Source organism: Mus musculus, chromosome 8, assembly GCF_000001635.26.
Source record: "Mus musculus strain C57BL/6J chromosome 8, GRCm38.p6 C57BL/6J".
Lineage (NCBI taxonomy): Eukaryota > Metazoa > Chordata > Mammalia > Rodentia > Muridae > Mus > Mus musculus.
Window position 1 is genome coordinate 83,929,164 of NC_000074.6, and position 26,475 is coordinate 83,955,638.

A 26,475-nucleotide genomic window follows, 5' to 3' on the forward strand; every position below is an offset into this window, starting at 1 on the left:
TGTAGGGTCTCTAGCAGCCAAGGAAGGGAAGAGGCGCCACCTTCCCACACTAACCCTGCTCTTGATGGTCTCCAGGGTTCACAGCTCCAGGGAGAGGGGCAGCTGGGCAGGGCGGGAGTTCCAGCCCACAAACCCCCTTCCCATCACCAGCCCGACCAAGCAACCATGACTGCAGCAGCAGGAGGGGACAGCGTGGTTTCCTCCCCCACCATGTGACCAACTTGCCTCTCTCTCCCCTCTCTCCTTGCCTCTGCTCCTCCCCACCTCCTCCCTGCCTACCCACCCACCCACCCGGCCCAGTCTTCGTGTGCCCAGGGACCCTGCAGAAGGTGCTGGAGCCCACCTCTACACATGAGTCAGAGCATCAGTCTGGTGCATGGTGCAAGGACCCGCTGCAGGCAGGTGACCGTATCTACGTTATGCCCTGGATCCCCTACCGCACGGACACATTGACTGAATATGCCTCATGGGAGGACTATGTAGCCGCACGCCACACCACCACGTACAGACTGCCCAACCGTGTAGATGGCACTGGCTTTGTGGTCTACGATGGCGCAGTCTTCTACAACAAGGAGCGCACTCGCAACATTGTCAAATATGACCTGCGGACCCGCATCAAGAGCGGGGAAACTGTCATAAACACAGCCAACTACCACGATACCTCACCTTACCGCTGGGGAGGTAAAACCGACATTGACCTGGCAGTAGATGAGAACGGACTGTGGGTCATCTATGCAACTGAGGGCAACAATGGGCGCTTGGTGGTAAGCCAGCTCAACCCCTACACGTTGCGTTTTGAGGGCACTTGGGAAACAGGCTATGACAAGCGCTCGGCCTCCAATGCCTTCATGGTGTGCGGCGTCCTCTATGTGCTGCGTTCTGTCTATGTGGACGATGATAGCGAGGCCGCAGGCAACCGCGTGGACTATGCCTTCAACACCAATGCGAACCGTGAGGAGCCCGTCAGTCTGGCCTTCCCCAACCCCTACCAGTTCGTATCTTCTGTTGACTACAACCCCCGGGACAACCAGCTCTATGTATGGAACAACTACTTTGTTGTGCGCTATAGCCTGGAGTTTGGACCCCCAGATCCCAGTGCTGGTGAGGATCGGCTTTAAGGGATGTAGGCCTGTTTGCATGCATTACTCCAGTACCAGGATGTGGGGCCTGCTGTAACCTCTGGGGGATTAGGAGGTAAAGAAAATCACAGGTTGTGGCAAACATCCTCCCTTCTTCGAGTTCATACTGCATGTGTCTACTGTCTTCAAGGCTTGGTGGGGTCACGGTACTGTTGACTAAGTGACTGAGGCATGGTTTTACTTCAGAATTGAACCTCAGGATTCCAGGCTTTAAGCAGGGTCTGTGCCGCCTGGGACATAAGTGTAAGAGTGCTGGGGATGGAGACTTCCCCGTTTGCCTCCAGCTTGCCATCCCCTTCCCAGAGCTGCCAAGAGCCTCGTGATACCCCTGAGAGAAGGTGTAGGCAGGACCAGACCGGTCAGCTGTGTCACAGATGAGAGGTGATTTCACCCAGCAGCTTTGGCACACATCTCCAGTACCAGCTCTGGGAGAGACATCTCAGTGCACACTAGTACATACTCACTATCTTCTGAGTGTGTCTATGAATGTAGGGGACTTCTGAGCACAAAAAGGTCGATGGGGGTGTGGGGGAGGCAGAACAATTTTCTACTTAAGTGGGTAAGGTAAATATCAAGGTGCCACGGGACCCTGTGTTTGGGCACATTGGTGTGCCTTAGGCATGGGTGTGACCATGCCCTGTGTCTCCTCTACCTTCCAGGCCCAGCCACTTCCCCGCCTCTCAGTACCACCACCACAGCCCGGCCCACACCCCTCACCAGCACAGCCTCGCCTGCAGCCACCACTCCACTCCGCCGGGCACCCCTCACCACACACCCAGTGGGTGCCATCAACCAGCTGGGACCTGACCTGCCTCCAGCCACAGCTCCAGCACCCAGTACCCGAAGGCCTCCAGCCCCCAATCTGCATGTGTCCCCTGAGCTCTTCTGTGAACCCAGAGAGGTCCGGCGGGTCCAGTGGCCAGCTACCCAACAGGGTATGCTGGTGGAGAGACCTTGCCCCAAGGGAACTCGAGGTGAGTACCGGAGCAACAGCTGAACTGGAAGGGCTAGGAGACAGCTTAGCGCCATTGGTGCCGCCTGCAGCCCAGCACTTGGTTCGCTCCCAGCGCACACTAAGCAGAGCCAGTTTCAGGACAGACATAGGACAGATAAACAACTCAGGTGTTCTAGGGGTTCCCGACAAGGTTGGCTTAGTGAAGAAAACCTTCCATAGCAGATCTTGCTTTAGGGGTGCTGACTCTGGGAGACCGACCAAGGGTGGGCATCATGCCTTTTTCCAAGTGTCTGCTCTGTCTTTTCCTTCCTTGGCTCCTCTTCATCTCCTCTTTGGCCTTTTTGTCTATCTGCAGGAATTGCCTCATTCCAGTGCCTCCCAGCTCTGGGGCTCTGGAATCCTCGGGGCCCTGACCTCAGCAACTGCACTTCTCCCTGGGTCAACCAAGTAGCCCAGAAGGTACCAGTAACTGCTGCCCCTTGCAGGCAGGCCAACCAGAACCCAGGGTTAGCAGGAGTAGTGGGAAAAGTTGGAGAAACACGGGGCTGAAAGCCAGGGCAAGGGTTCTCTTTCTATCTAGACCTTGTGTGGGGAAGGCCAGCAGGAGAGGATGGCCTGTGCAGGAGGGCGGGGCATATGAAGAGGGAATGTGCAGCAGTGAAGGCCCCTACCCACCAGACCTGAAGGCCCCTCCTCCCCATCTCATGCAGATCAAGAGTGGAGAGAATGCGGCCAACATTGCCAGTGAGCTGGCCCGCCACACACGGGGCTCTATCTATGCTGGGGACGTGTCCTCCTCAGTGAAGCTGATGGAACAACTGCTAGATATCCTGGATGCCCAGCTCCAGGCCCTACGGCCCATTGAACGAGAGTCAGCCGGCAAGAACTACAATAAGGTGGGCCTGTGGGAAGGGTCTGGCTTGTTTTTCGGCACCTGCTGCCACCCTACAATGACCAGTGAGGGATGTGGGCCCTCAGGGGCTGCTGCACTGTCCCGAGTAGTCCTTACGAGGTAGGGTTCCTGAGGAAGGTCTCTGGAAGAGTAGTCTGTTAAGGCTAGAGGAGAACATTGCCTGCAGACTCCATTTATTACTCCTTCCATTTCTTTCTCTAGATGCACAAGCGAGAGAGAACCTGCAAGGACTACATCAAGGTGAGCCCAGGAATGAGGGGCCCTGGAAGGGAGAGGAAGGGACATCAAGTCACTAGAGGATGTGGGAGACTTATTCTATTGTCCTTGCTACCCACAGGCTGTGGTGGAGACAGTGGATAACCTGCTTCGGCCGGAGGCGCTTGAGTCATGGAAAGACATGAATGCCACCGAACAGGTTCATACAGCCACCATGCTTCTAGATGTCCTGGAGGAGGGTGCCTTCCTGCTGGCTGACAATGTCAGAGAACCTGCTCGCTTCTTGGCTGCCAAGCAGAACGTGGGTGCGTACTGCAACTATCCCAGGCTCAGTCTCAAACTCTGGCAGAGGGTGTTGATTCCTGGGCCTGTGGTTTTGCCACGGGCCTCAGGGTTTAGCATGAGTCCTGCCTGAGGGTAGACACTGACAGCATGTCTTCCCTGCCCACACAGTCCTGGAGGTAACTGTGCTGAACACGGAGGGCCAAGTGCAGGAGTTGGTGTTCCCCCAAGAGTATCCCAGTGAGAACTCCATTCAGCTCTCCGCCAACACCATCAAGCAGAACAGCCGCAACGGTCAGTGTCCCACGGGCTTTCCTCTGCGTGCATGTGGGCCACTTTGCATCTTGATCTCGGTATGGGACACACAGTAGTCATGTGTTTAATGGGGGTGTATCTGCCACTAGTGTGGATGTTCCAACGCTCTGCAGAAGTCTGGGTTCTGGCTCCCTTTGAGATGGAGGCATAGAGAGGCTAGGGATCTGCCCAAGGGCGTACAAAAAGTAAAAGTGGGGCTGGTGAGACGGTAAATAAATAAATCTTTACAAATTAAAAAAAAAGACCGTAAAAGTGGGTCAGAGAACCAGCCACTGTGCTGTCATTTAAACTGCCCACCGAGAGATAATGGCCTTGTGGAAGTGGCTCCTGAGCTGCTTGGCATGTGACAGCCCAGTTTCAGTGTATCTGAGAGCCATGGAGCCAGGATAGAGGGCTGTGGCTAAGGATGGCCACTGTATCTCCCTGGGCCCATCTTCCTTAGGTGTGGTGAAAGTTGTCTTCATTCTCTACAACAACCTGGGCCTCTTCTTGTCCACGGAGAATGCCACAGTGAAGCTGGCAGGTGAGGCAGGGACAGGTGGCCCTGGAGGTGCCTCCCTGGTGGTCAACTCACAGGTCATCGCAGCATCTATCAATAAGGAGTCTAGCCGCGTCTTCCTCATGGACCCTGTCATCTTTACTGTAGCCCACTTGGAGGTGAGTCCAGGTGCACCCCTCAACCTACCTGAAGTCCCAGAATCCTCTGTCCCTAGACTACATATCCCCACCATGTGTCACCCACCTGAGAGCGAGCTTCAGCTTGGACCATAAAGCTGGTGGTCACCTCAGGGTCCCCAAACATTTCCTTCAAGCTTGTCACTGTTCCCTGTAGCTGGTATGAGGGGAAGAACAGAACTTGCAATTTCGACACTCTGTCCATCACTATATAACAGGCCAAGAACCACTTCAATGCAAACTGCTCCTTCTGGAACTACTCAGAGCGCTCCATGCTGGGCTACTGGTCAACCCAGGGCTGCCGATTGGTGGAGTCCAATAAGACCCATACCACATGTGCCTGCAGCCACCTCACCAACTTCGCAGTGCTCATGGCTCACCGAGAGATCGTAAGCTGGCTGGTGCTCTGCTGTCCGGGTGGGCTTGCTTGGTGCTGGCCTGGCTTTGCATGGCATTCTAGAGAACACACAGCATGGGCGATGCCTATGAGGCCAGCTCATAGGCTTGGGGTGGGGGATCACCAGTCTTACCTGGGGCATGAGGCCTTGCATCTGGCTCCCTCCGGCCCCAAGGCACTCTGGAGAAGCAAGTTGGTATCACAAGCCTTCCAGAGCATAAGGAAGTGAGCCTGCACTGCCACATGGGTAGGGGCCAGCTTGGTGGCCAGTTGGGCAGCACTAGAGGGCCTTGTGGCCCACAGCCTTGCCTGGGTCCTGGCCTTTGGCTGGCACCTGGCCACGCCCTGAATGCACCTCTTTCTGTCCCCAGTACCAAGGCCGTATTAATGAGCTGCTGCTGTCAGTCATCACCTGGGTTGGTATTGTCATCTCCCTGGTCTGTCTGGCTATCTGCATCTCCACCTTCTGCTTCCTGCGGGGCTTGCAGACTGACCGCAACACCATCCACAAGAATCTGTGCATCAACCTCTTCCTTGCGGAGCTGCTCTTCCTGGTTGGAATAGATAAAACTCAGTATGAGGTGAGGCATACTTGGGGCCAAGGCTCCGCAGCGGGGAGGGCTGCAGCTCGAGGGCAGCCACTGACTGAGCTGCCCTTGCAGGTCGCCTGCCCTATCTTTGCGGGACTGCTGCACTACTTCTTCCTGGCCGCCTTCTCCTGGCTGTGCCTGGAGGGCGTGCACCTCTACCTGTTGCTGGTGGAGGTGTTCGAGAGCGAGTATTCACGCACCAAGTACTATTACCTAGGTGGCTACTGCTTCCCAGCCCTGGTGGTCGGCATCGCAGCAGCCATTGACTACCGAAGCTACGGCACTGAAAAGGCGTGAGTCGTCCTGTTGTCCCTGTGTTCTCCATCTTCTTCGTTCTTGAGTGGCTGGCTTTCTTTGGGCCAGGGCAGGGTGGCTGGGCTTTCAGGCATCTTCCCACTCTGGTTGTGTTTCTTTGTAGCTGCTGGCTGAGGGTGGATAACTACTTCATCTGGAGCTTCATTGGGCCCGTCTCGTTTGTCATTGTGGTGAGTGGCACTCCAAGTGCTGGGGCTCCTTTCATTCATGCTGGCCTTGACCCTAAGCCCCAGGGCCCTTGCCAGCTTTACAAGGCACTCATGTAAAAACTGTCAGAACTAAGCAGAGGGGCCAGAGCATGACTCAGTGATGAACACTTGCCCACAATGCAAAGGGCCCTCAGTTCTATCTCTAATACACACACACACACACACACACACACACACACACACACACACACACACACACACACACACACACAGTGCCTGACTTGAGCCAGTGGTCCCTGGCACTGAGGCAGTGAACCTGCAGTTATGGTCCAAGCCCGTTTCATGCTAAGTCATGATGTTAGTTATTTGCTAAGAAAGCACTGAGAAGGGGTTGGACCCCAACTTGAGCCCACTTCCTGTGCTCCTGCCCAGGTGAACCTGGTGTTCCTCATGGTGACCCTGCACAAGATGATCCGAAGCTCATCAGTGCTCAAGCCTGACTCTAGTCGCCTTGACAACATCAAGTGAGTCACTAACCCGGGGAGCCAGCCTCACAGACTTCCCTGAGATGCTTTTCCACTGGTACCACCCGCTGGGGTTTTCAGTGCAAGGGCATTTGTACCTGGGATGGCCGTATTCAACAGAGCCGGAAAGGGCCACAGTCCACCCAGTCTGTGCTTGCAGGCCTGCGGAGTTAGCATGAGTCTGTTTGAGGACACCTGGAAAACAGGCCACAAGGGGAGTTTTAGTGGCTGGAAATATAGCCAAAATGATTAAGTTGGCAGAGAACAACAGGCCTTCCCAAGACCTCCTCAGCCTTAGGCTAGGTCTTTCAGACGGCACTGGAGGCCTTGCGGCTGGGCTGTCTTCCTTGATGAGTACTGTGACTGCCTGTCCCCCTGACTACCAGGTCCTGGGCGCTGGGTGCCATTGCACTGCTCTTCCTGCTGGGCCTCACCTGGGCTTTCGGCCTCCTCTTCATCAACAAAGAGTCAGTAGTCATGGCCTATCTCTTCACTACCTTCAACGCCTTCCAGGGGGTCTTCATCTTTGTCTTTCACTGCGCCTTACAGAAAAAGGTGAGGGTGGAAAAGTTCTCCTCAGGGACATTCTGGATTATTAGGGGAGGGAGGCCAGGATGAGGCTCAGGTGCTCCCTGGGACCCTTAGTGTATCCCTTGATCACCTCCCTAATATAGACAGGGTGCAGGTATTCAGTCAGAAGTAGAGATGACTCTTGAAGAGTGGTGGCACAGAGCAGATCTCACAATGGGTGTTCTTGTGGCCCTGTTAGTCATGAGGCCCAGCCTTAGGTGACAGACAACTGGGAGCCACAGCATATGATTCCTACCTTAGCAGTGGGAGTATTTCTCCCTCATCTGGCTTGGAGGACACTGCACAGATGATGAACACGCATACATGCTGGCAGAACATGCATACTCAGAACATTCTTTTCTCAAAAGACACAAAAGGAGCCGTGTGCTGGTGGCTCATCACTTTAATCCCAGTACTTGAGAGGCAGAGGCAGGCAGATCTCTATGAATTTGAGGCCAGCCTGGCCCACAGAGCAAGTTCTAGAACAGCCAGGTCTACAGAGAGAAAGAAACCTGTCTCTAAAAACAAGACCACATGTGAAGGAGAATTAAAAGAAAGTGAAGGGCTGGAGAGATGGCTAAGTGGTGAAGAACACAGACTGCCCTTCCAGAGGTCCTGAGTTCAGTTCCCACATGGTGGCTCACAACCATCTGGAATGGGATCTGATGTCCTCTTCGTGTGTCTGAAGACAGTGACAAAAACATCCACATGTTGAGGGTGTGCCTGAGTTGGTAAAATGCCTGCCTGGCTTACATGAAGTCTGGGTTCCATCCTTAGCATCACAGGAATTGAGCATAGCGGTGCGTGCCTAGAATCCCAGCACTGGGAAAGGAGGGGCAGGAAAGCATGTTCCCTGTGTCTGGCATAGAGTATATGTTCCTTAAAGATGTGTCAGGTTGGAGGATGAAGGGATGAATAAGAAAGTTGGTGGAGTAGATAAGGGATGAGTCTAGGTAGCAGGTTCTGAGAGTGACACTGTCCCCTCTAACACAGGTGCACAAGGAGTACAGCAAGTGCCTGCGTCACTCCTACTGCTGCATCCGCTCCCCACCTGGGGGCACTCACGGCTCCCTTAAGACCTCAGCCATGCGAAGTAACACCCGATACTACACAGGGACCCAGGTACCCGGGCAGGGAAGGCATATCCACCAGGTCTCTCTGGGGCCAAGAGGCAGGAGTACTCTGCCAGAATCTCAGAAAGATCCTGGAGGGCAGAGTGGCCCTAGAGATCCCCTCATGTTTGGGCTGTGTCCCCAGAGCCGAATCCGGAGGATGTGGAATGACACCGTGAGGAAGCAGACAGAGTCCTCCTTTATGGCAGGTGACATCAACAGCACCCCCACCCTGAACCGAGGTGAGGTCCCCCCGGCGCTGCGTCCTCTTCAGAAGCTCCCTGCCCCGGGTCTCTGGGCCACCTTGTAACCTTTTACTCCTCCCTTGGGCAGGTACCATGGGGAACCACCTACTGACCAACCCCGTGCTACAGCCTCGTGGGGGCACTAGCCCATACAATACACTCATTGCAGAGTCCGTGGGCTTCAATCCCTCCTCGCCCCCAGTCTTCAACTCCCCAGGTGAGGACACTTAGACTACCTGGATGCCAGGGAAGAGCAGAGTCCCGGGTTGGGAGGCCCCAAGGGCAGGTCCTAAGGGGCCTCTGCGTGGCTCATTCTTGTCTTGTCTTCTCTTCTTCTGTGGGCTGGCGTCTACAGGAAGCTACAGGGAACCCAGTAAGTACCCCTGACTCTTGGAAGCACTTCCAAAGGGGGATGGGAACAAGGCAGTAACCCTCTGTAGCCTCTCATATGGACTGATGTACATTTGGGATGCCCCTAGCCACAGGCTCTGACATGGTAGCCAGGTGAGACCCTCAGAGAATGAAACTGGGGAGTTCAAGCCTAGGGAGTGTACCTGCTTACACAGGGCTCCACTTGCTGAAGTTCTGAAACTTAAGTAAGAACTCAAGTAAAGACCCTGGGGAGCTGGTCCCAATACACACCCCTGTCAGCCTATTGCTTTTGGCAGACGCCACTGCAGCAGAGGAAGAAGAAAGTGGGAACAGAACAGAGACCCTGGGACAGACCCCTCAGCTCCTTTGCCTACCTATCCAACCAGGCCCATCCTTATTGCTCCCTCTGCCCTGCAGAGCACCCCTTGGGAGGCCGGGAAGCCTGTGGCATGGACACCCTGCCACTTAACGGCAACTTCAACAACAGCTACTCCTTGCGAAGCGGTGATTTCCCTCCAGGGGATGGGGGTCCCGAGCCACCCCGAGGCCGGAACCTGGCAGATGCTGCCGCCTTTGAGAAGATGATCATCTCAGAGCTGGTGCACAACAACCTGCGAGGGGCCAGTGGGGGTGCCAAAGGGCCTCCACCAGAGCCACCTGTGCCACCTGTGCCAGGGGTCAGTGAGGACGAGGCCGGTGGACCAGGGAGTGCTGACCGGGCAGAGATTGAACTTCTCTACAAGGCCCTGGAGGAGCCGCTGCTGCTGCCCCGGGCCCAGTCGGTGCTGTACCAGAGTGATCTGGATGAGTCGGAGAGCTGTACGGCAGAGGATGGGGCCACCAGCCGGCCCCTCTCCTCCCCTCCCGGCCGGGACTCCCTCTATGCCAGCGGGGCCAACCTGCGGGACTCGCCCTCCTACCCGGACAGCAGCCCGGAAGGGCCTAATGAGGCCCTGCCCCCGCCCCCACCTGCTCCCCCTGGGCCCCCAGAAATCTACTACACCTCTCGCCCGCCGGCCCTGGTGGCTCGGAATCCCCTACAGGGCTACTACCAGGTGCGGCGGCCCAGCCATGAAGGCTACCTGGCAGCCCCCAGCCTCGAGGGGCCAGGGCCCGATGGGGACGGGCAAATGCAGTTGGTCACTAGTCTCTGAGGGGCCTCATGGACCCGAGGCCTGGCCAGGGAGGGAATCCAGGAGGGGCTCTGGTGGGAGCAGAGACTGACGGAGGCAGTGGCTGGTGGGCCACTCTCTCCAGGTGCCCCTCTGCCTGTGGGCCCCACAGCCCCCTTGGGGACTATGACCTGGGCCCCAGGTGCCAGGGTTAGTAGACAGGGTTTCCACCAGCCACAAGCCCCAGCCTCTCTAGGGGAGTGCATTGAGGAGAAGCCCCCAGGGCCCTGGGAGTGAGAGAGAAGCTGGTAGGTGTGACCAACTTCTGAAGCTCCCTGCCTGTGGAAGGAGACAGCAAGGGACACGGCTTCCCTAGGTGTGTAGGGGTTGCCGCTTCTGAGCTGGCCAAAGCCTTGCAGGATCCACTCTATCTGCTGCTCACTCTTCTCCATCCACCAGAGGAACAGTGGGGTTAGTGGGACAGATGGACGGGATCCCTCCATGCTACAGTTCCTTGCTTCCTGGAGACTGGGCCTTATACCACGAGAAAGCCCAGGCCCAGGGGCTGGGGCTGGGTGGGGCGGGAGGGGGGCTGGTGGTTAATGGTGGAACTTTCTCTGAAGCTCCTTTCTCCTTTGCTATTGGTCCCTGACTCCCAAGCAAGCCTGCCCCTCAGCCCCCAGAGTGCACCCAATGACCCCCCTCCCTTGGGGTGACTCCTGATGAAGCACAACTCCCCACAGGGCCCCTAACCCACTGGAGTGACCATATTTGGGCAGTTCCCAGTCCTGTGGGCTGGGCTATCTGGGGAACAGATTTGGGGTCTGGGGCTCCCTGAGGAGTGGGTCCTGGGTTTGGATCTTTCTCTAGGGGGTCCTCTTACCCCTCTCTCTTCCTCCCCTATTGCTGTAAATATTTCAACAAAATGGAAAAGGAAAAAAAAAAAGACAAAAAAAAAGTAAGAAAATCTCATCACTTGAAGCCACCGGGCACCTGCAGCCCAGGCCAGCCCGGACTTTCTCCGGAACAGTGCAGCGGCCAGCCCTGGCAGCCAGGACTTCCTGTATGTGTACATCCCAGCCGGGGTGGGAGCCGCCAGAGCAGCTTTTTACACTCCAGAGACAGAACAAATCTAGAAGCAACAGCAAAACAAAGAACCTGTCCTTCCCAGCACCGGTCCTTTCACCTCTGCTCTGTCCACCCTGCATCAGTCAGCCCTCCTGGGGCGTGTACCTCACTGCCTGCCCCAGGGCCAGAGGCCTGTCTCCCCTGCCCCACTGGCCAGGAGACAAGATATCTTCACACCCAAAGATGCTTTTGCCAAGATGGCTGCACTATCCCTTTGAGTTCCTGCTTCTTGTATATCACTTCAGGACTCACAGCAGGCAGGAGGAGGCTGGTGTCCCATCCTGAGAAGGGCAAGGGAAGGAAGGTCAGATGTGGTTCCTGGGGCTGAGGGTGGGATGGCAGTAGTGATGTCATTTCAGGGGTGGGGGACAAAGGTGAGAGGTTGCATTTCCTTACCCTATCCCTACCCCAAGCCCTCTGTCAGGCTTAGGGTGTCCTCTAAACACCTCCAGCCCAGCCTGCCCTCCCCCCAGTTTTTTGGGGGGGGTTTCATAATCCTGCTGCCATCATCCAGAGGTGGCAACACACCTCTGCTGACTTCATCCTGTCTCTTCCCTGCCTCCTTCCTCACAAGTGCCATGAGTTTTCAAGCATCCTTGGGTCTCAGCTTGCTGCTGCCATGAGCTTCTTTGCATTGTGGGGGAGGGACTCTAGGTAGGAGCTGAGGAGGAGGTGGATGGGTGGCTGGAAGGACCCTTTTTGCTGCTAGAAATCCCTCTCCTTTCTAAGGAGCTGGGACTGGCTTGTCCCCAATCAATGAGGGGGAAAGGGGCCAGACCAAAGATAATGGTTTGCCCCATGGAGGGGAACAGATGTGAAAAGGCAGGGTTTATTCCATCTCTGGTTTTCTTCTGGTAATGTTTTAGCTTGTCTTGCCAGAAGAGCAAGAGTGAAGTCTAGATAGGGGAGAAGAGACAGGATGGGGACAGTTGCCAGGCAGGTGTGAAGAGAGCATGAAATGGCTCATAGCCCTTGCCTGACTTAACTGGATCTGGACTTTGCTGTGGCTGTATGGAGTGGCTGGCCTAGGAGCCAGAGGACTTGACTCAGCCCAGGCCCAAGGCCATCAGACACCAATAAAGCTGGAAGAAGCTGTGGGGTGAGGAGCTCCTCGGGGACTGGCAGGCACAGGAGTCCTGCGTCCTTTCTTCCTATACAGCCCTTCTCCAAATGTGGGCTATGGAGGGCAGGCTGTAGTGTAGTAGGGCCCATGGTTTCTGCCTAGCTGGAATCACTAGCACAGGGAGCAACTTGCTTCTAGGCCTCAGAGCTACATGGCAGGTCCCCAAGTGGGGCTGGATCCACTACAATCCAGCGTAAGCCACCCAGAGAGCCCAGGTGTCCCCTACCCTAACCAGACCTGGTGCCTTGACGCCCCCACCCCAGCGGGGACGGTACAGAGAAGGGTCTTGGTCTCCTCCTCCCTTCCTTGGGCTCCTGAATTCATTTGCTCCTGAATCTTGCTCATTCTTTTTCTCTAGGTCTTTTTCTTTTGAGTTTTCCTAGCTATTCAACTTTCCGTTGTGTCCTTTTTTGCTGTCTCTGTGTTCCTCTCATTCTCAATTTCTTAGTCCATTTGGGCCTCCTCCCTGCTCCCACACCCTACTCCCTCCCCTCCTTGGTCTCCTTTTCGATATGCCAAACCAATTTTGGGTCGAGTGCATTTAACGAGAATAAAACAAAAGGCTCATAAGAACGTTTCAGAAAAAAACAAAAAGTTTTAAAAAAATGTTGAGTCAAAAAAGTCAAACAATAAAGAAATTAAGATTTCTTGAAATGATAGAGTGGTGTGATCAATTGGTGGACAAAAAGATGCATAGTATAATTCCCTTGGTCCCTGAGATACAACATTCTGAAGTTGGATGAGCATGGTATTACAGGCCTATAATTTCAACCTGTGGGAAGCTGAGGCAAGAAGATTATCAGTCTTGGTCAGCCTGGGCTACACAGTGAAACCCTGTCTCAACAAAATTAAGGGGATGGGGAGATGGTTCTGTGGTAAGGAACACTTGGCTCTTGCACAAGTTCCAGCTTCTTTCTGTTCCCCTATAGTGGCACACAACCACCTGTGACTCCAGTTCTAAGGGATCTGAACTCTCCAACCTCCACAGGCATACTTGTAGCCCATGTAACTTACCTTACAAGCAACACTCAGATAAAAGCTGAAACAACCCTCAGCAGACACGAGGAACTTGTGTGGAATGCTTTTACACTCCTGGTCTGGCTGTTTCCTCTGATCTGCACCCATAATAATTCGTTTTACAGATGGAGATGCATACCTAGATACATACATACATAGACACACACACACAAACCTGTCTCTGGCCTGCCCACTGGGTCACATGCCCTTCTTAGCCTAAACACATAGCTACAGCCAAGTATGGAAATGTGACACAGATTCCAGTCGCTTTTCTAGATTCTAATGCAGAATGAGGTCTGTCATGGATATTCTTGGCTGTCAACTTGACTACATCTGAATAAACTAAAATCCAAGCTACTGGGTAGGCTGATGGGATCATCTAAAGTGGGAAGACCTATTTTAAATCCTAGCCACACCCTCTGGTGGCAGCCTATAAAGAATATGGAAAAAGCTCTTGCTCTTTGTCTGACTGTCCTCACTACCACTGCTAAGTTCATCCTCTCACTGGTATTAGAGCCAACTTCTTCAGGATTCCAGTGTATTCTGAAGACCAGCTGAGACAGACAGCCTTGTAGACTGAACAACTACTGGATTCTTGTCCATTAGGAAACAGCCATTGTTGGACTAGCCAGACCACAGCCTGTAAGCCAATAAATTACACACACACAGGTATTATATGTATATATAATATGCATATATTCATCCCCATATATGTAAGTATATTTCATATTCATTCTATTATTTCTGCTTCTCTAGAGAACCCTAATGCATATTTTGGTACCAGGAGTGGTTCTAGAGCAACAGAAGTATAAGGATGAATTTTTTAAGTATCTGGAATACAGTTTCCAATTTCCTGACACCTAGTTACTGAAGCCTCTTCTGGAAACTTAAAGAACAGTAAAAATCCATGGTGTGGACCATTTCACAAACTTGTAAAGAGAAATAGATTTGATTATACTGATTTACTATTGTAAGAAGCAATGAATTTAGTGACTATGTAACATTTTTGACAATTTGAGGGAAAATAATGATGCTAGTTGGTCCTTTCCTAGCATCTCTGGATAAATTGACGAAGGAGAATAGTGAGCTCTGTGATAAAATGACCCAGCTTCTAGCATCAGAGAAGATGGTGATGAACAAGAACAATGAACTAACTTATAAAGCCAGTGGGCAGAAACAGCATAAAAATCCCTAAGTGTCAAAGCCACAAAGCTCAAGTTAGGGTAAATCAAGCCCTTATTATAAGATTAGCTAAAATTCACCAGGCAGTGGTGGCATACGCCTTTAATGCCAGCACTTGGGAGGCAGAGGCAGGCAGATTTCTGTGTTCGAGGTCAGCCTGGTCTACAGAGCGAGTTCCAGGACAGCATGGGCTACTCAGAGAAACCCTGTCTTGAAAAAAAAAACAATTAGCTGCATCATTTCCTGGGGTGGAGAGATGATGGGTCAGCAGTTAAGAGCATTTGCTGTTCTTCCAGAGGACCCAGGCTCAATTCCCAGCATGGCCGTTCACAACTGTCAATAGTTAAAGAATATTAATTGATAAAGAATGGAATCCTGCATCGAGGGATGGAGATATATGGGAGGACCCTATTGAGTCTGAGAATTTTGAACCTTCATATTCTCAAGAATACCTTTCCTGAGGAAGAGGTCTCTCCACTGTTGTTAGAAGATATATCCCAACTGCTGGAAGTACTGGCTTGCCAGCTTCACCTAAGGAAATTGATTCTTATCTACTAAACTAGCAGTGGCTTTTCCTGAAGGAGATGCCAAGACAATATGGATAGCCTTCAGGGCCCAGCAGCAGTTACCTCTAGACTTAGGGCTCCTAGAAGGGAGATAGAAAGTGTAGGCCACAAGGAGGCACACCACACCATTAAAGAGCTTAGTGAGTTCTCTAATTTATTCAAACAGAAGTCTGGGGAATATCTGTGGGAATGGATATTAAGGGTATGGGGTGTGGTTGGGAGATGGTGGCAAAGGCCTTTCACCCAGCCCTTAGGAGGCAACGGCAGCTGGATCTCTGTGAGTTCAAGTCTAGCCTGGTCTATACATCGAGTTCCAAGACAGCCAAAGCTACAACAGAGAAGCCTTGTCTTGAAAAAACAATGGGGGGCAGGGGGAGTAAGGGATGACAGTGAAAGGAACATGGAACTGGATCACGTTGAGTTTACTGACATGGGCCCACTAAGTGGAGAGTCTTGGTTTAATATGGAAGCTTGCCACATGTATAAATAAATAAATAAATAGTGTAGCAAGGCAGTGGAGGTGCACACCTTTAATCCCAGCGCTCAGGACTCAGGAGGCAGAGCAGGTTATCTAGGGAGAAAGTTCCAGGGCAGCCAGGGCTACATAGAGAAACTTTGTCTTGAAAACCAAACAAAAGTGGGTACACAGTATAAGACCTAATCCTCTACAATAAGAAGGTCCGGGAAACATGACCTTCACTAATCCTATAAGACTCAAAATGGTGAGGGGAACCAGCACACTGTAAAAGATTTGTTGTTGCCTTCTCTTTCTGTTCTAGACCTTCTCAAGCAAAACATAGAAAGGCTCCATCAGGTAGTGGCAAGAAGGAATCTTGCCCTGTGAACCAACTTCCAGTCTTGAGCCAGTCTGTAGACTCAGAACCCCTGGAATGAAAATCCAGGTTCTCCTTTTTAAAGTATTTATAAGCTTTTTTTTGGGGGGGGGGAGGTCGAGACAGGGTTTCTCTGTATAGCCCTGGCTGTCCTGGAACTCACTTTGTAGACCAGGCTGGCCTCAAACTCCGCCTGCCTCTGCCTCCCGAGTGCTGGGATTAAAGGCGTGCGCCACCACGCCCAGCTACCTATAAGCTTTATTATTAGCCTTTTTCCGGTCTATCCTCAGAAGGACCTACAGCTTTTTAAAAAGGTAACTGTATACTGGGGGAAAGGAAGCAATCAGACTTTCTGGGGCATCTTATATGCTGTTTCAGTGAGACCTCAAAAAGAACTGTAGCCCTTGAGTTAAATCAGGGGCTTATGGAGGTCAAGAGATTGATGAAGTTCTGGCTGTTCTGACTCACAGTAGGCCTAGTGGGTCCTTGAAATCATCCTGTATTCATTTCCTCAGTTCCAGAATGTTTAACTTGGATATACTTAGAAGTTGGCAGAATTTACACATTGATTCTCTGACCAGTGCAGTGAAGGCTATTATGGTTAAAGTGGCCAAATGGAAGCCATTGGAGTTGCCTCTACTAGAAAATAGTGAAGTAAAAACAGTACCAAATCCCAGGAGGAACTGCAGAAATTAGTGCTACCATCAAGGACTTGAAAGATGCAGGGGTGGTGGTTTCCATCACATCTTTCTTTAACTCTCCTATCTGGTCAGTGCAGAAGACAGATGCTGTGGTGGTTTGGATATGCTTGGCCCAGGCGAAGTGGCACTACTAGGAGGTGTGGTCTTGTTGAAGAAAGTGTGTCACTGTGTAGGCGGGCTTTGAGGCCTCTGAGTGCTCAAACTCCACCTAGTGCAGAAGAGAGCCTCCTCCTGGCTGCCTGTAAAAAGATGGTAGTCTCCTCCTGGTTTCCTTCAGACCAAGATGTAGAACTCTAGGTTCCTTCACCACCAAGTCTATCTGCACGATGTCATGCTTCCTGCCTTGATGATAATGGACTGAACCTCTGAACCTGTAAGCCAGCCCCATTTAAATGTTTGTATGAGTTGCCCTGGTCATGGTGGCTCTTCATAGCAATAAAACCTAAACGAAGACAGATGAATTGCAGAGAATGACAGTTGTCTATAGAAAATTTAATCAAGCAGTGATTCTTATTGTAGCTGCTGTACCAAATGTGGTGTCCTTACTTGAGCTGATTAACACATTTCCTGGTACATGGTATACAGCTTTTGATTTAGCAAACGTCACTTTCTCAGAACCTGTCCATAAGAACCAAGAGAAACAATGTTCTTTCAGCTGGCAAGACCAGACTATATCTTTACAGTTTTACCTCAAGGACATATTTACTCTCCAGCCCTGTGTCATAACTTAGAAGGGATCTTGATCATCAGTCTCTTCCATGAAATATCACATCCCTGCATGATACTGACATTATGCTGTTTGGACCAAGTGAACAAGAGGCAGCACCACTTTGGACATGTCGATAAAACATATGCACATCAGAGGATGGGAAATTAAACTAAACAAAATTCAAGGCACTTTTATCTCAGTGAAATTCTTAGGAGTCCAGTGGTATGAGGAATGATGAGATATTACTTCTAAAGTGAAAGATAAGTTATTACACCTAACCCCCATTTATTGGGCATATTTGGATTCTGAAGACAGAACATTCCTCACTTGTGTTACTCCAGTCCATATACAAAGTGACTCTAAAAGCTGCTAGCTTTGAGTAGTGCCTGGAATAGAAGGCTCTTCAACAGGTCCAGGCTGCTATGCAGACTGCTCTACCACTTAGACCATATGATTCAACAGACCCAATGGTAGTTGAGGTGTTGGTGGCACACAGGGATGCTGTTTGGAGTCTTTAGCAGACCTTCATAGGTAAATCATAGAGACTTTGGGATTTTGGAACATGGATCTACCGTCATCTGCAGACTATTTTGCTCTTGGTCTGCTATTGGTCCATAATGAAAACTGAACATTTGACAATGGGCCACCAGGTTACCATGAGACCTGAGCTGCCCATTATGAGCTGGGTATTATCTGACCGACCACACCATGAAGTAGGATGTGCACAGCAGTAATCTGTTGTCAAATGGAAGTGGTATAAACTTGCTTGGAACTGAGCAGGTCCTGAAGACACGAGCAAGTTATATGAATCTGTTGCCCTTTACAATGCTGTCTGGGCCTAAGCATTCTCCTACAGTCTCATGAGGTGTACTCTATGATCTGCTCAGTTGACTGAGGTAGAGAAGACTAGGGCCTAGTTTACTGATAGTTTTGGATATTAAGGAGTGGACAGCATTAGCATCACAACACCTTTCTGGGATAACCCTGAAAGATACTGGTGAAAGGAAATCTTCACAATAAACAGAACTTTGGGCAAAACACATGCTCATAAATTTTGTTTGAAAAGAGAAATATATAGCCAGATGTGTAACTGTTCACTTATTAGGGGCCTATAGCCAATGGACTGGTTGGATGGTCAGGAACTTGGAAAGAACATAATTGGAAAATTGCTGAGAAAGACTTCTGGGGAAGTATGTTGGTAGATGTCTCCAAATGGGCTAAGGATGTAAAGATACTTGTGTCCCATGTAAATGCTCATCAAAAGGTGACTTCAAAGGAAGAATTCAATAATCAAGTAGACTGTCCCATTCTGTGGACAGTCATTCTCTTTCCTCAGCCATCCCTGTCAGTGCCCAATGGATCCATGAATGAAGTAGCCATGGTGGCACCGATGGAGGTTATACCTTACTTTGACACATGGACTACTACTCACTAAGGCTGACCTGGCAACAGCTGCTGTTGAGTGCCAGGTCTGCCAACAGCAGGAACCAATGCAGGATGTCAAAGATCACAGACTCTTCATGAATGAAGGTAGGAGTTACTCATCCAGGAAAAGAGCCAAGACCTGATGAAGTGCTTTCAAGGGCTGAGGAAACGCAGAATGGATAGTAGAAGAAGGTAGTTATATATACCATCTAAGGTCATGCGAGCATTTTCAAACAAGAATTATACATTGAGTGTTTCGGTCATATTCTGTTAAGAATATGTTCATATAGATGTTTGTGTCTTCTTTCCTTGGTTTCCTTATCATGTAATGTAACATCAATTGAGAAAATATCAGTTATCATATTTAAATTTTAAAATACTAAAAGACAGCCTCTCAAAGGACATGCTCCCAATTCTAAAATATATAATGCATTTGTGGTTGTACACAGGATAATTCTATCATGTTAGGTATAATTATGACCCAGTTATTGTTTTCATTTGAAATTATGCTTGACATAAGGAGGTACAATTGTGTCCAGTTAACAAGGAGTGGACTTGTGATAGCTAATCTAGGTTGTCAAACTGACTACATCTGGAATGAAATAAAATCCATGCTGCTGGGTACACTTGGGAGGGATTTTTCTTGATGAGATTATCTGAAGTGGGAAGACCCATCTCAAATCTGGGCCACACCCTCAGATGGAAACCTAGATAAAGGATATAGGAAAAGGGAGCTCTTGTTCTTTGCCTACCAATCCTATCACTGGTAAATTCATTCTTTCTCTGGTATTAGAACCGACTTCTTCAGAATTCCAGTGTATTCTGAAGACCATTTAAGACAGCCAGTCTCATGGACTGAACAATTATTGGATTATGGGACTTTCCATCGGAAGACAGCCATTTTTAGACTAGTCAGACCATGCTAACAAATCCATTTGAAATCTAACCTCTTGAGATGTTCTAACTGGCCAGTTCTGAATGAATTGTGCTCTTCTCTTTGTACATATAGTAGAAGTAGGAATATAAAGCCATATACCAAAATATTAACAGTCTACGTGTAGTGGCTAATTTTTACTTTCTTTAAACATGTTTGTTTTTGCATTAAACATATTTTACTTTTGTAACAGAAAAAGGATATTTGTGTGCTCCACTTGTTATGGAAGAAAAAAGGCATAAGACCTGCACAATTGAAAGACAGAACAAGGTAAGAAGTGACCTGAATAGGGCTAGTTTATAGTGTGGTGATATTTAAGACAATGTGTACAGGCAGAGATTTAAGAGAACTTGACAGAAGGTGATCTGTTGTACAACAGCAATGTTAGAAATTTCCAGGGGAAGAACAGCTCGTCTACAAATCTCAAATTGTTTGAACAGCCAGATGTAGTGGCACATACATGTCTTTAATCCAGATGTAGTGGCACATACACGCCTTTAATCCTAGCATTTGAGAGGCAGATGAGCTCCTGCCAAAGAAGCCCTATCTAGCCATCAAGTGCTACTGTTCATGAGGACCATATTAACATTTACTATATTAGAAATTAAAACTGGGGAATTTAAAACCATATTAACTAGTACAACCCTTCCCCCAACCCCCTTTTTAGAATGGGTCTCACTATGTGGTCCTGGTGGGCTTAGCAGTGATTACATAGACCAGGCTGGCCTGGAACTCACAGAGATCAATCAGCCTCTGCTTCCCGAGTGCTTTGCACCACCATGTCTGGCTTGGAATTTGTTTTTAAAAAGTGGTGAAAGCCTGGAGAGATGGCTCAGCACTTAAGAGTACTTGCTGTTTTTGCAGAGGATGTGGGTTCAGTTCCCAGTGCCCACATGAAAGCTCACAACCATCTATAACTCTAGTTCCAGGGGATCTGATGTCCTCTGCTGACCTCTGTGGGTACCAGGCAAGTGCACATATACACATATACACATAGGCAAAGCATTCAAACATATAAGACAATTTGCCAGGGTTGTTAGCTAATGCTTTTCATCCGAGACCTTCAGAGGCAGAAGCAGGAGAACCTCGGGGAGCTCCAGGCTAGTCTGCTATACATGGTGAGCTTTCCAGGAAAGCCAGGGCTATGTAGAGAGGCCTTGTCTTAAAAACCAAAAATGGGGCTAGAGATATGGCTCAGTGGATAAGATCACAGACTGCTCTTCCAGAGGTCCTGAGTTCAATTCCCAGCAACTGCATGGTGGTTCACAACCATCTGTAATGGGATCCAATGTCCTTTTCTGGTGTCTGAAGACAGCTACAGTGTACTCATATACATAAAATAAATCTTTAAAAAATAAATAAGTAAATAAAATAAAAACCTAGCCAGGCAGTGGTGAAGCACACCTTTAATCCCAGCACTTGGGAGGCAGAGGCAGAGGCAGAGAGGCAGAGAGGCAGAGAGGCAGAGAGGCAGAGAGGCAGAGAGGCAGAGAGGCAGAGAGGCAGAGAGGCAGAGAGGCAGAGAGGCAGAGAGGCAGAGAGGCAGAGAGGCAGAGAGAGAGAGGCAGAGAGGCAGAGAGGCAGAGAGGCAGAGAGGCAGAGAGGCAGAGAGGCAGAGAGAGAGGCAGAGAGGCAGAGAGGCAGAGAGGCAGAGAGGCAGAGAGGCAGAAAGGCAGAGGCAGAGGCAGGCAGATTTCTGAGTTCGAGGCCAGCCTAGTTTACAGAGTGAGTTCCAGGACAGCCAGGGCTATACAGAGAAACCCTGTCTCAAAAAAACCAAACCAAACCAAACCAAACAAAAAAAATATTGGCAGTTTTACCTGTGTGTCAGGTCCCAGGTTAAGCTCTTGAGCCACAACACTAAGATGGGAGTCAGATGAGATTTCTGTTTTCTTATTCTTTTTAAGATTTATTTAGCCGGGCAGTGGTGGCGCACGCCTTTAATCCCAGCACTTGGGAGGCAGAGACAGGCGGATTTCTGAGTTCGAGGACAGCCTGGTCTACAAAGTGAGTTCCAGGACAGCCAAGACTATACAGAGAAACCCTGTCTCGAAAAACCAAAAAAAGAAAAAAGATTTATTTATTATTTTATGTATATGAGTGCACTATAGCTGTACAGATGGTTATGAGCCTTCATGTGGTTGTTGGGAATTGAATTTAGGACCTCTGCTTGCTCCAGTCAACCCCACTTGCTCCAGTCAGCCCTGCTTGCTCCTGTCAACTCTGCTCACTTAGTCGCTGCTTGCTCTGGCCCAAAGATTTATTTTATTATTTTACATAAGTACACTGTAGCTGTCTTCAGACACACCAGTAGAGGGTGTCAGATTTCATTACAGGTGGTTGTGAGTCACCATGTGGTTGCTGGTATTTGAACTCAGGACCTTCGGAAGAGCAGTCAGTGCTCTTAACCTGCTGAGCCATCTCACCAGCCCAGATTTCTGTTTTCAATCAGAAAATAATAATAATAATAATAAGACAAAGCCCAGTTCAAAACTAACAAAGTTCTGCAGCTGTAGCTCATTGTAGAGTGCTTGCCTAGCAAACCAAAGGACTAGGATTCCATTCCCCATAACTAGGAGATGGTGAGGGTCCTCAGATGTGATAGCCTCTACAAAGTAAAACCTTGTGTCAAAAAAAAAAAAAAAACAGGCTGGCAGGGCTGGAGAGCTGGCTCAGTGGGTACTGGGTGTGAGCACTTGGTGCTCTTGCAGAGATTGTTTTTAGCACTCATATGGTAGCTCACAGCTGTTTTCAGCTCCATTTCCAGAGGATCTAGTGCCCTCATCTGTCCTCTGTAGGCACCAGGCACACAAAGTGATATGTAGGCATATATACAGGTAAAATACTCATAACACACACACACACACAGAATTGTTGCAATGGTTTGGTGAATAATGGCACTTTCCTGATGGCCTGAGTTGGATCCCTGGGAGCCAGTTTCTACAATTTGTCCTCTGACTTCTGCATTCGAGCACACAAATAAAAATAAACAGGGGCTGGAAAGATGGCTTGATGTATAGGACCCTGGCTCAATTCTCAGCGCTCACAATACAGTTCACAGTCATCTGAAACTCCCACTTCCAAGAGATCTGACATGCTCTTCTGGCTTCTTTGTGTACCAAGCCTGCTACAGAGACATACATGTAGAAAAAACACTCATACATATATTTTTAAAAGTATCTAATAAATGCAATATACATGAGAAAACTAAGGCACAAAGAGGATGTGAGTAGCCTATGAGACTAACGAGTAGTAGATCCAGAGTATAAAAATAAGAAGGACCATATGAGATAAGGTGGTCTGAGGAACCTTCTGAGGACATTCCTGATAGTGGAGATGAGACAGCAAGTGATTACCCAGGGAAAACATAATCTACGCAAAGGGAACAGTAAGTGCGAAGCCCCAAAGCAGGACATCAGACTGGTGTTGAAAGAGAAGAAATAAAGCCAGCAAGGTTTTGAGTAGTGACAGGAAACTGGACAATGAGGGTGGTGAGGTTAGCCAGGGCCACCATGAAGGGCCTCTTGAACCATAGTAAAGATCTTAGGTTTCATTCTAAGCAGGATAAGCCTTTGAAGGTTTTAAGCAGAATAATAACATGATCTGGTTTATGGCTGAAGGTCATTCAGCTAGCTGTACCAAGAATGAAATGGACAGGACTTGCTTTATAAGTACCAGAGTATTGTGGCTAATAAGCTTTGCTGGGGTATGAAGAGGATGGGTGGAGGGATAAAGTAGCCCACAATGCAAACAGAGAGGAACAAACTTGGCTTATGTCTAGGAAATATATGGCAACTCCATCATTAATTCATCTTACTTTCTGAGACAATGCATTACTATATAGTTCAGGCTGGCCTCAAAATTGTGTACAATCCTATCTTTATCTTCTCAAGTGCTAAGACCTAACTACTTCATTTCAGTTCTGGGGCTAAATTGCCCCCCTTTTCCAGAGTCAGGATTTCTCTGTGTAGCCCAGGCTGCCCTGGAACTTGCTCTGTAGACCAGGCTGGCTTCAAACTCAGAGATTCACATGCATATGCCTCCTAAGTGCTGGGAATAAAGGTGTGCACCATCAACGGACAGACCAACTGACTGGCAGGCGAGCTTTTAAAGATGTAGTTGTTTTAGTTAACTTTTCTGTTGCTGAGAAACACAACAAAGGCAATTTATAAACAAAAATTTAATTTGGCTTAGAGTCCATGATGGTGGGAGTAGAAGCATGGTGGTAGGAAGAGCTGGGAGCTCACATCCTGAGTCACAAGCAGGAGGCAGAGAACATACAGAGAGAAAACCTGTTCCTAGTGATACACCACCTCCAAAAAGACCACACATCCTGAGCCTTCTTAAACAGTTCCACCATCTAGGAGCCAGGCACTCAAATATACAAGCATATGGGAGCCATTCTCATTTGAACCACCATACTTGGGAACAGTTGGGATTGAAGTACATGAACCCATAGTTTCTTTTTCCTTTTTTGTTCTTTTGGGGTGGGGGCACTGTGTATAGCTGGTTGTCCTGGAATGTCAGGAGTTCTCAAACTCACAGAGATCTTTCTGCTTCTGCCTCTTGAATGCTGAGATTAAAGGAGTGTGCCACTACACCCAGCTGTTTTTCTAAAGATTCATTTATTTTTATGTACTATTGTTTTGCTTGGCTATATGTATGCACAGCACATGACTGCCTAGTGTAATCAATGGTAAGAAGAGAGTTTTGGATCCCCTGGAGCTGAAGCTATCTATAGACGATTGTGAGTTGCCATGCCACCTGTAGGCTGGAAACCAAACTTGGGTCCTCTGGGGTTTCTTGTTTGGGTTTTGTTTTATTGTTTTTGTTGTTGTTGTTGTTTCAAGACAGTGTCTCTCTATGTTGTCTGGCTGTCCTGGAACTCAATCTGTAGACAAGGCTGGTCTCAAACTCACAGAGATCTGCCTGCCTCTTAATTGCTGAATAATTGTTCCAGCATTAAAATAAAAATCCTTAAATAATAAGGATATATATTCTTTTTTTTTTTTTTTTTTTTTTGGTTTTTCGAGACAGGGTTTCTCTGTATAGCCTTGGCTGTCCTGGAACTCACTTTGTAGACCAGGCTGGCCTCGAACTCAGAAATCTGCCTGCCTCTGCCTCCCGAGTGCTGGGATTAAAGGCGTGCACCACCACGCCCAGCTAAGAATATATATTCTTAAATATTATATACTTAAACAATATGAGTGCAGATGCTTACAGAGACCAGAGGACGGTATCAGATCCTTTGAAGCTAGAGCGGGTTGGAAGTCAGGTCCTCTGCAAGAGCAGTATACTCTTAAAGCACTGAACCACTTCTCTAGCCCTCAAATTCCTCATCTCACAAGAATGGCCTTGAACTCCTAACCTGCCTCCTAAGTGCTGAAATTACTGGCTTACATTTTCTTTTTTTTTTTAATATTTATTTATTTATTATATGTAAGTACACTGTAGCTGTCTTCAGACACACCAGAAGAGGGAGTCAGATCTTGTTACAGATGGTTGTAAGCCACCATGTGGTTGCTGGGATTTGAACTCAGGACCTTCAGAAGAGCAGTCGGGTGCTCTTACCTGCTGAGCCATCTCACCAGCCCCTTACATTTTCAACTATAAATTTTGTGAAATATAAAAGGTCAGATACCTCTTTCAAATAAAAGTGGACAGTCCCATGCTAGGTTACAGACCTGTTTGAAATGTGAAACACATACAGGATCCCAAAGACTTCTCAATGAGTAAAAAGGTGCAGGATAGCTCATTGGTGTTTTTAGAATGGTCATATTTGAAATGATTATTTTTGTCCTATTTAGTTAAGTGTCTATTAAAAATCATATTCATTGCTTCTTGGCCTTTTTGCATTGGCCAAGTATGAAAACTAATTTACTTACTTCCCCAAACTCACTGTGTAGATCAGGCTGGCCCACAGAAGTCTGCCTACCTCTGAGTCCTGAGATTAATGGCACGCATCTACCTTTCCATTTTGTTTTAACCTTTAAAAGATGTGATTGGTAAAGGTTGTGTAAGAAGCTATGACAGGGTATAAAGAACCAGAAAGTAAGGAGAAAAGGTAAGTTTCACAGACAGCGGCAGTTAACTGGTTTGGTTTTGGATCAGGGTTTCTCTGTGTAGCCCTGGCTGTCCTAGAACTTGCTCTGCAGACCAGGCTGGCCTCGAACTCACAGGTCCACCTGCCTCTGCCTCCCGTGTGCTGGGATAAAAAGCGTGCGTCACCGAGCCCGGGCTGAAAGACAGAGTGCAGAGGCAGGATTCAAACCCTGGTCTGTCCACGAACCAGAACTCCCTTCGGACTGAGACTCGATCCTGTATCCCCTCTCATCGCTACGCCATCTTGTCTCAGGGGTGATCTAAACCTTCTCGACAGTCTCCTCGACCATGATTTTCAAAGGTAGGAACCCCTCAGGGTAGTCCCCAGAAACGCTCACCTGCTGACAGCCGCCTAAACCGCCCAGGCCACTCTCTCCTCCTTAAAGCTTTTCACTGTGAGGGTGTGCGATTTCCACAGCTCTCCAGCCCGGCGTTCCTCACGCCCACCATAATAGCCAATCACGTCTCAGAAACCCGCTTACGGCCACGCCCACGATCGATACTCAATCACTGCGAGTGCGAGTGCCGTCTTCTCAGCGCGTTTTAGTGAGAGTCGCGCGCCACCGTTCGGCCGTTGGTGGCGCTGCTCTCTGTGAGGTGCGTCTACCGGAAAAGCGGAACGAGGGGCGGGGGATGCCGGTGCGGTAACCCTTGGGATTGGACAAGAGAAGTTCCGCGCTCTAACTCCGCCCACCCCGGAGCGAGCTATTCCAGTCGGAGACTCCAGGGATTGGTTCCCGATAGACCTTTACGAAGCTAAGAGATTAACGTTCCGCCTCCTGGGGCCCGTGAAGAGGGAGCTTCTCTGATTGGTCTGAGGGTCCAGGCGCGCGCCTGAAGACGCCTCGAGATTGGCTGATGGCTCGCGCCGTCA

At 49.4% G+C, this 26,475-nt stretch overlaps 1 protein-coding gene and 1 long non-coding RNA gene across 21 annotated transcripts in view; one reads left to right on the forward strand and one right to left on the reverse strand.

The window, feature by feature from the left end:
* Adgrl1 (adhesion G protein-coupled receptor L1) overlaps positions 1–12,791 on the forward strand; it is a 41,857-nt gene extending 29,066 nt beyond the window's left edge. For 15 of the 20 annotated variants that reach the window (XM_006531120.3, XM_030243624.1, XM_030243628.1 and 12 more), the window contains 19 exons: positions 301–1,101; positions 1,799–2,113; positions 2,450–2,553; positions 2,805–2,990; positions 3,209–3,247; positions 3,345–3,528; positions 3,677–3,799; positions 4,263–4,477; positions 4,714–4,884; positions 5,264–5,473; positions 5,555–5,775; positions 5,901–5,967; positions 6,379–6,470; positions 6,857–7,025; positions 8,034–8,162; positions 8,298–8,394; positions 8,486–8,614; positions 8,753–8,770; positions 9,187–12,786. In XM_006531120.3, coding sequence (XP_006531183.1) covers positions 301–1,101; positions 1,799–2,113; positions 2,450–2,553; positions 2,805–2,990; positions 3,209–3,247; positions 3,345–3,528; positions 3,677–3,799; positions 4,263–4,477; positions 4,714–4,884; positions 5,264–5,473; positions 5,555–5,775; positions 5,901–5,967; positions 6,379–6,470; positions 6,857–7,025; positions 8,034–8,162; positions 8,298–8,394; positions 8,486–8,614; positions 8,753–8,770; positions 9,187–9,923 — 4,007 coding nt within the window. In that variant the 3' untranslated portion in view covers positions 9,924–12,786. Of the gene's footprint in view, positions 1–300; positions 1,102–1,496; positions 1,521–1,798; positions 2,114–2,449; positions 2,554–2,804; positions 2,991–3,208; positions 3,248–3,344; positions 3,529–3,676; positions 3,800–4,262; positions 4,478–4,713; positions 4,885–5,263; positions 5,474–5,554; positions 5,776–5,900; positions 5,968–6,378; positions 6,471–6,856; positions 7,026–8,033; positions 8,163–8,297; positions 8,395–8,485; positions 8,615–8,752; positions 8,771–9,065 lie in introns of those variants that run through there. The other 5 variants (XM_030243625.1, XM_030243632.1, NM_181039.2 and 2 more) reach the window with 4 other exon arrangements.
* Gm10644 (predicted gene 10644) lies at positions 3,164–26,170 on the reverse strand. The gene is made up of 5 exons (NR_169070.1): positions 25,940–26,170; positions 6,905–7,012; positions 6,569–6,665; positions 5,696–5,907; positions 3,164–5,443 (listed from the first exon to the last, which is right to left on the reverse strand). It is a non-coding gene; the product is annotated as a predicted gene 10644 (long non-coding RNA).
* Between the last annotated feature and the right edge of the window lie 305 nt (positions 26,171–26,475).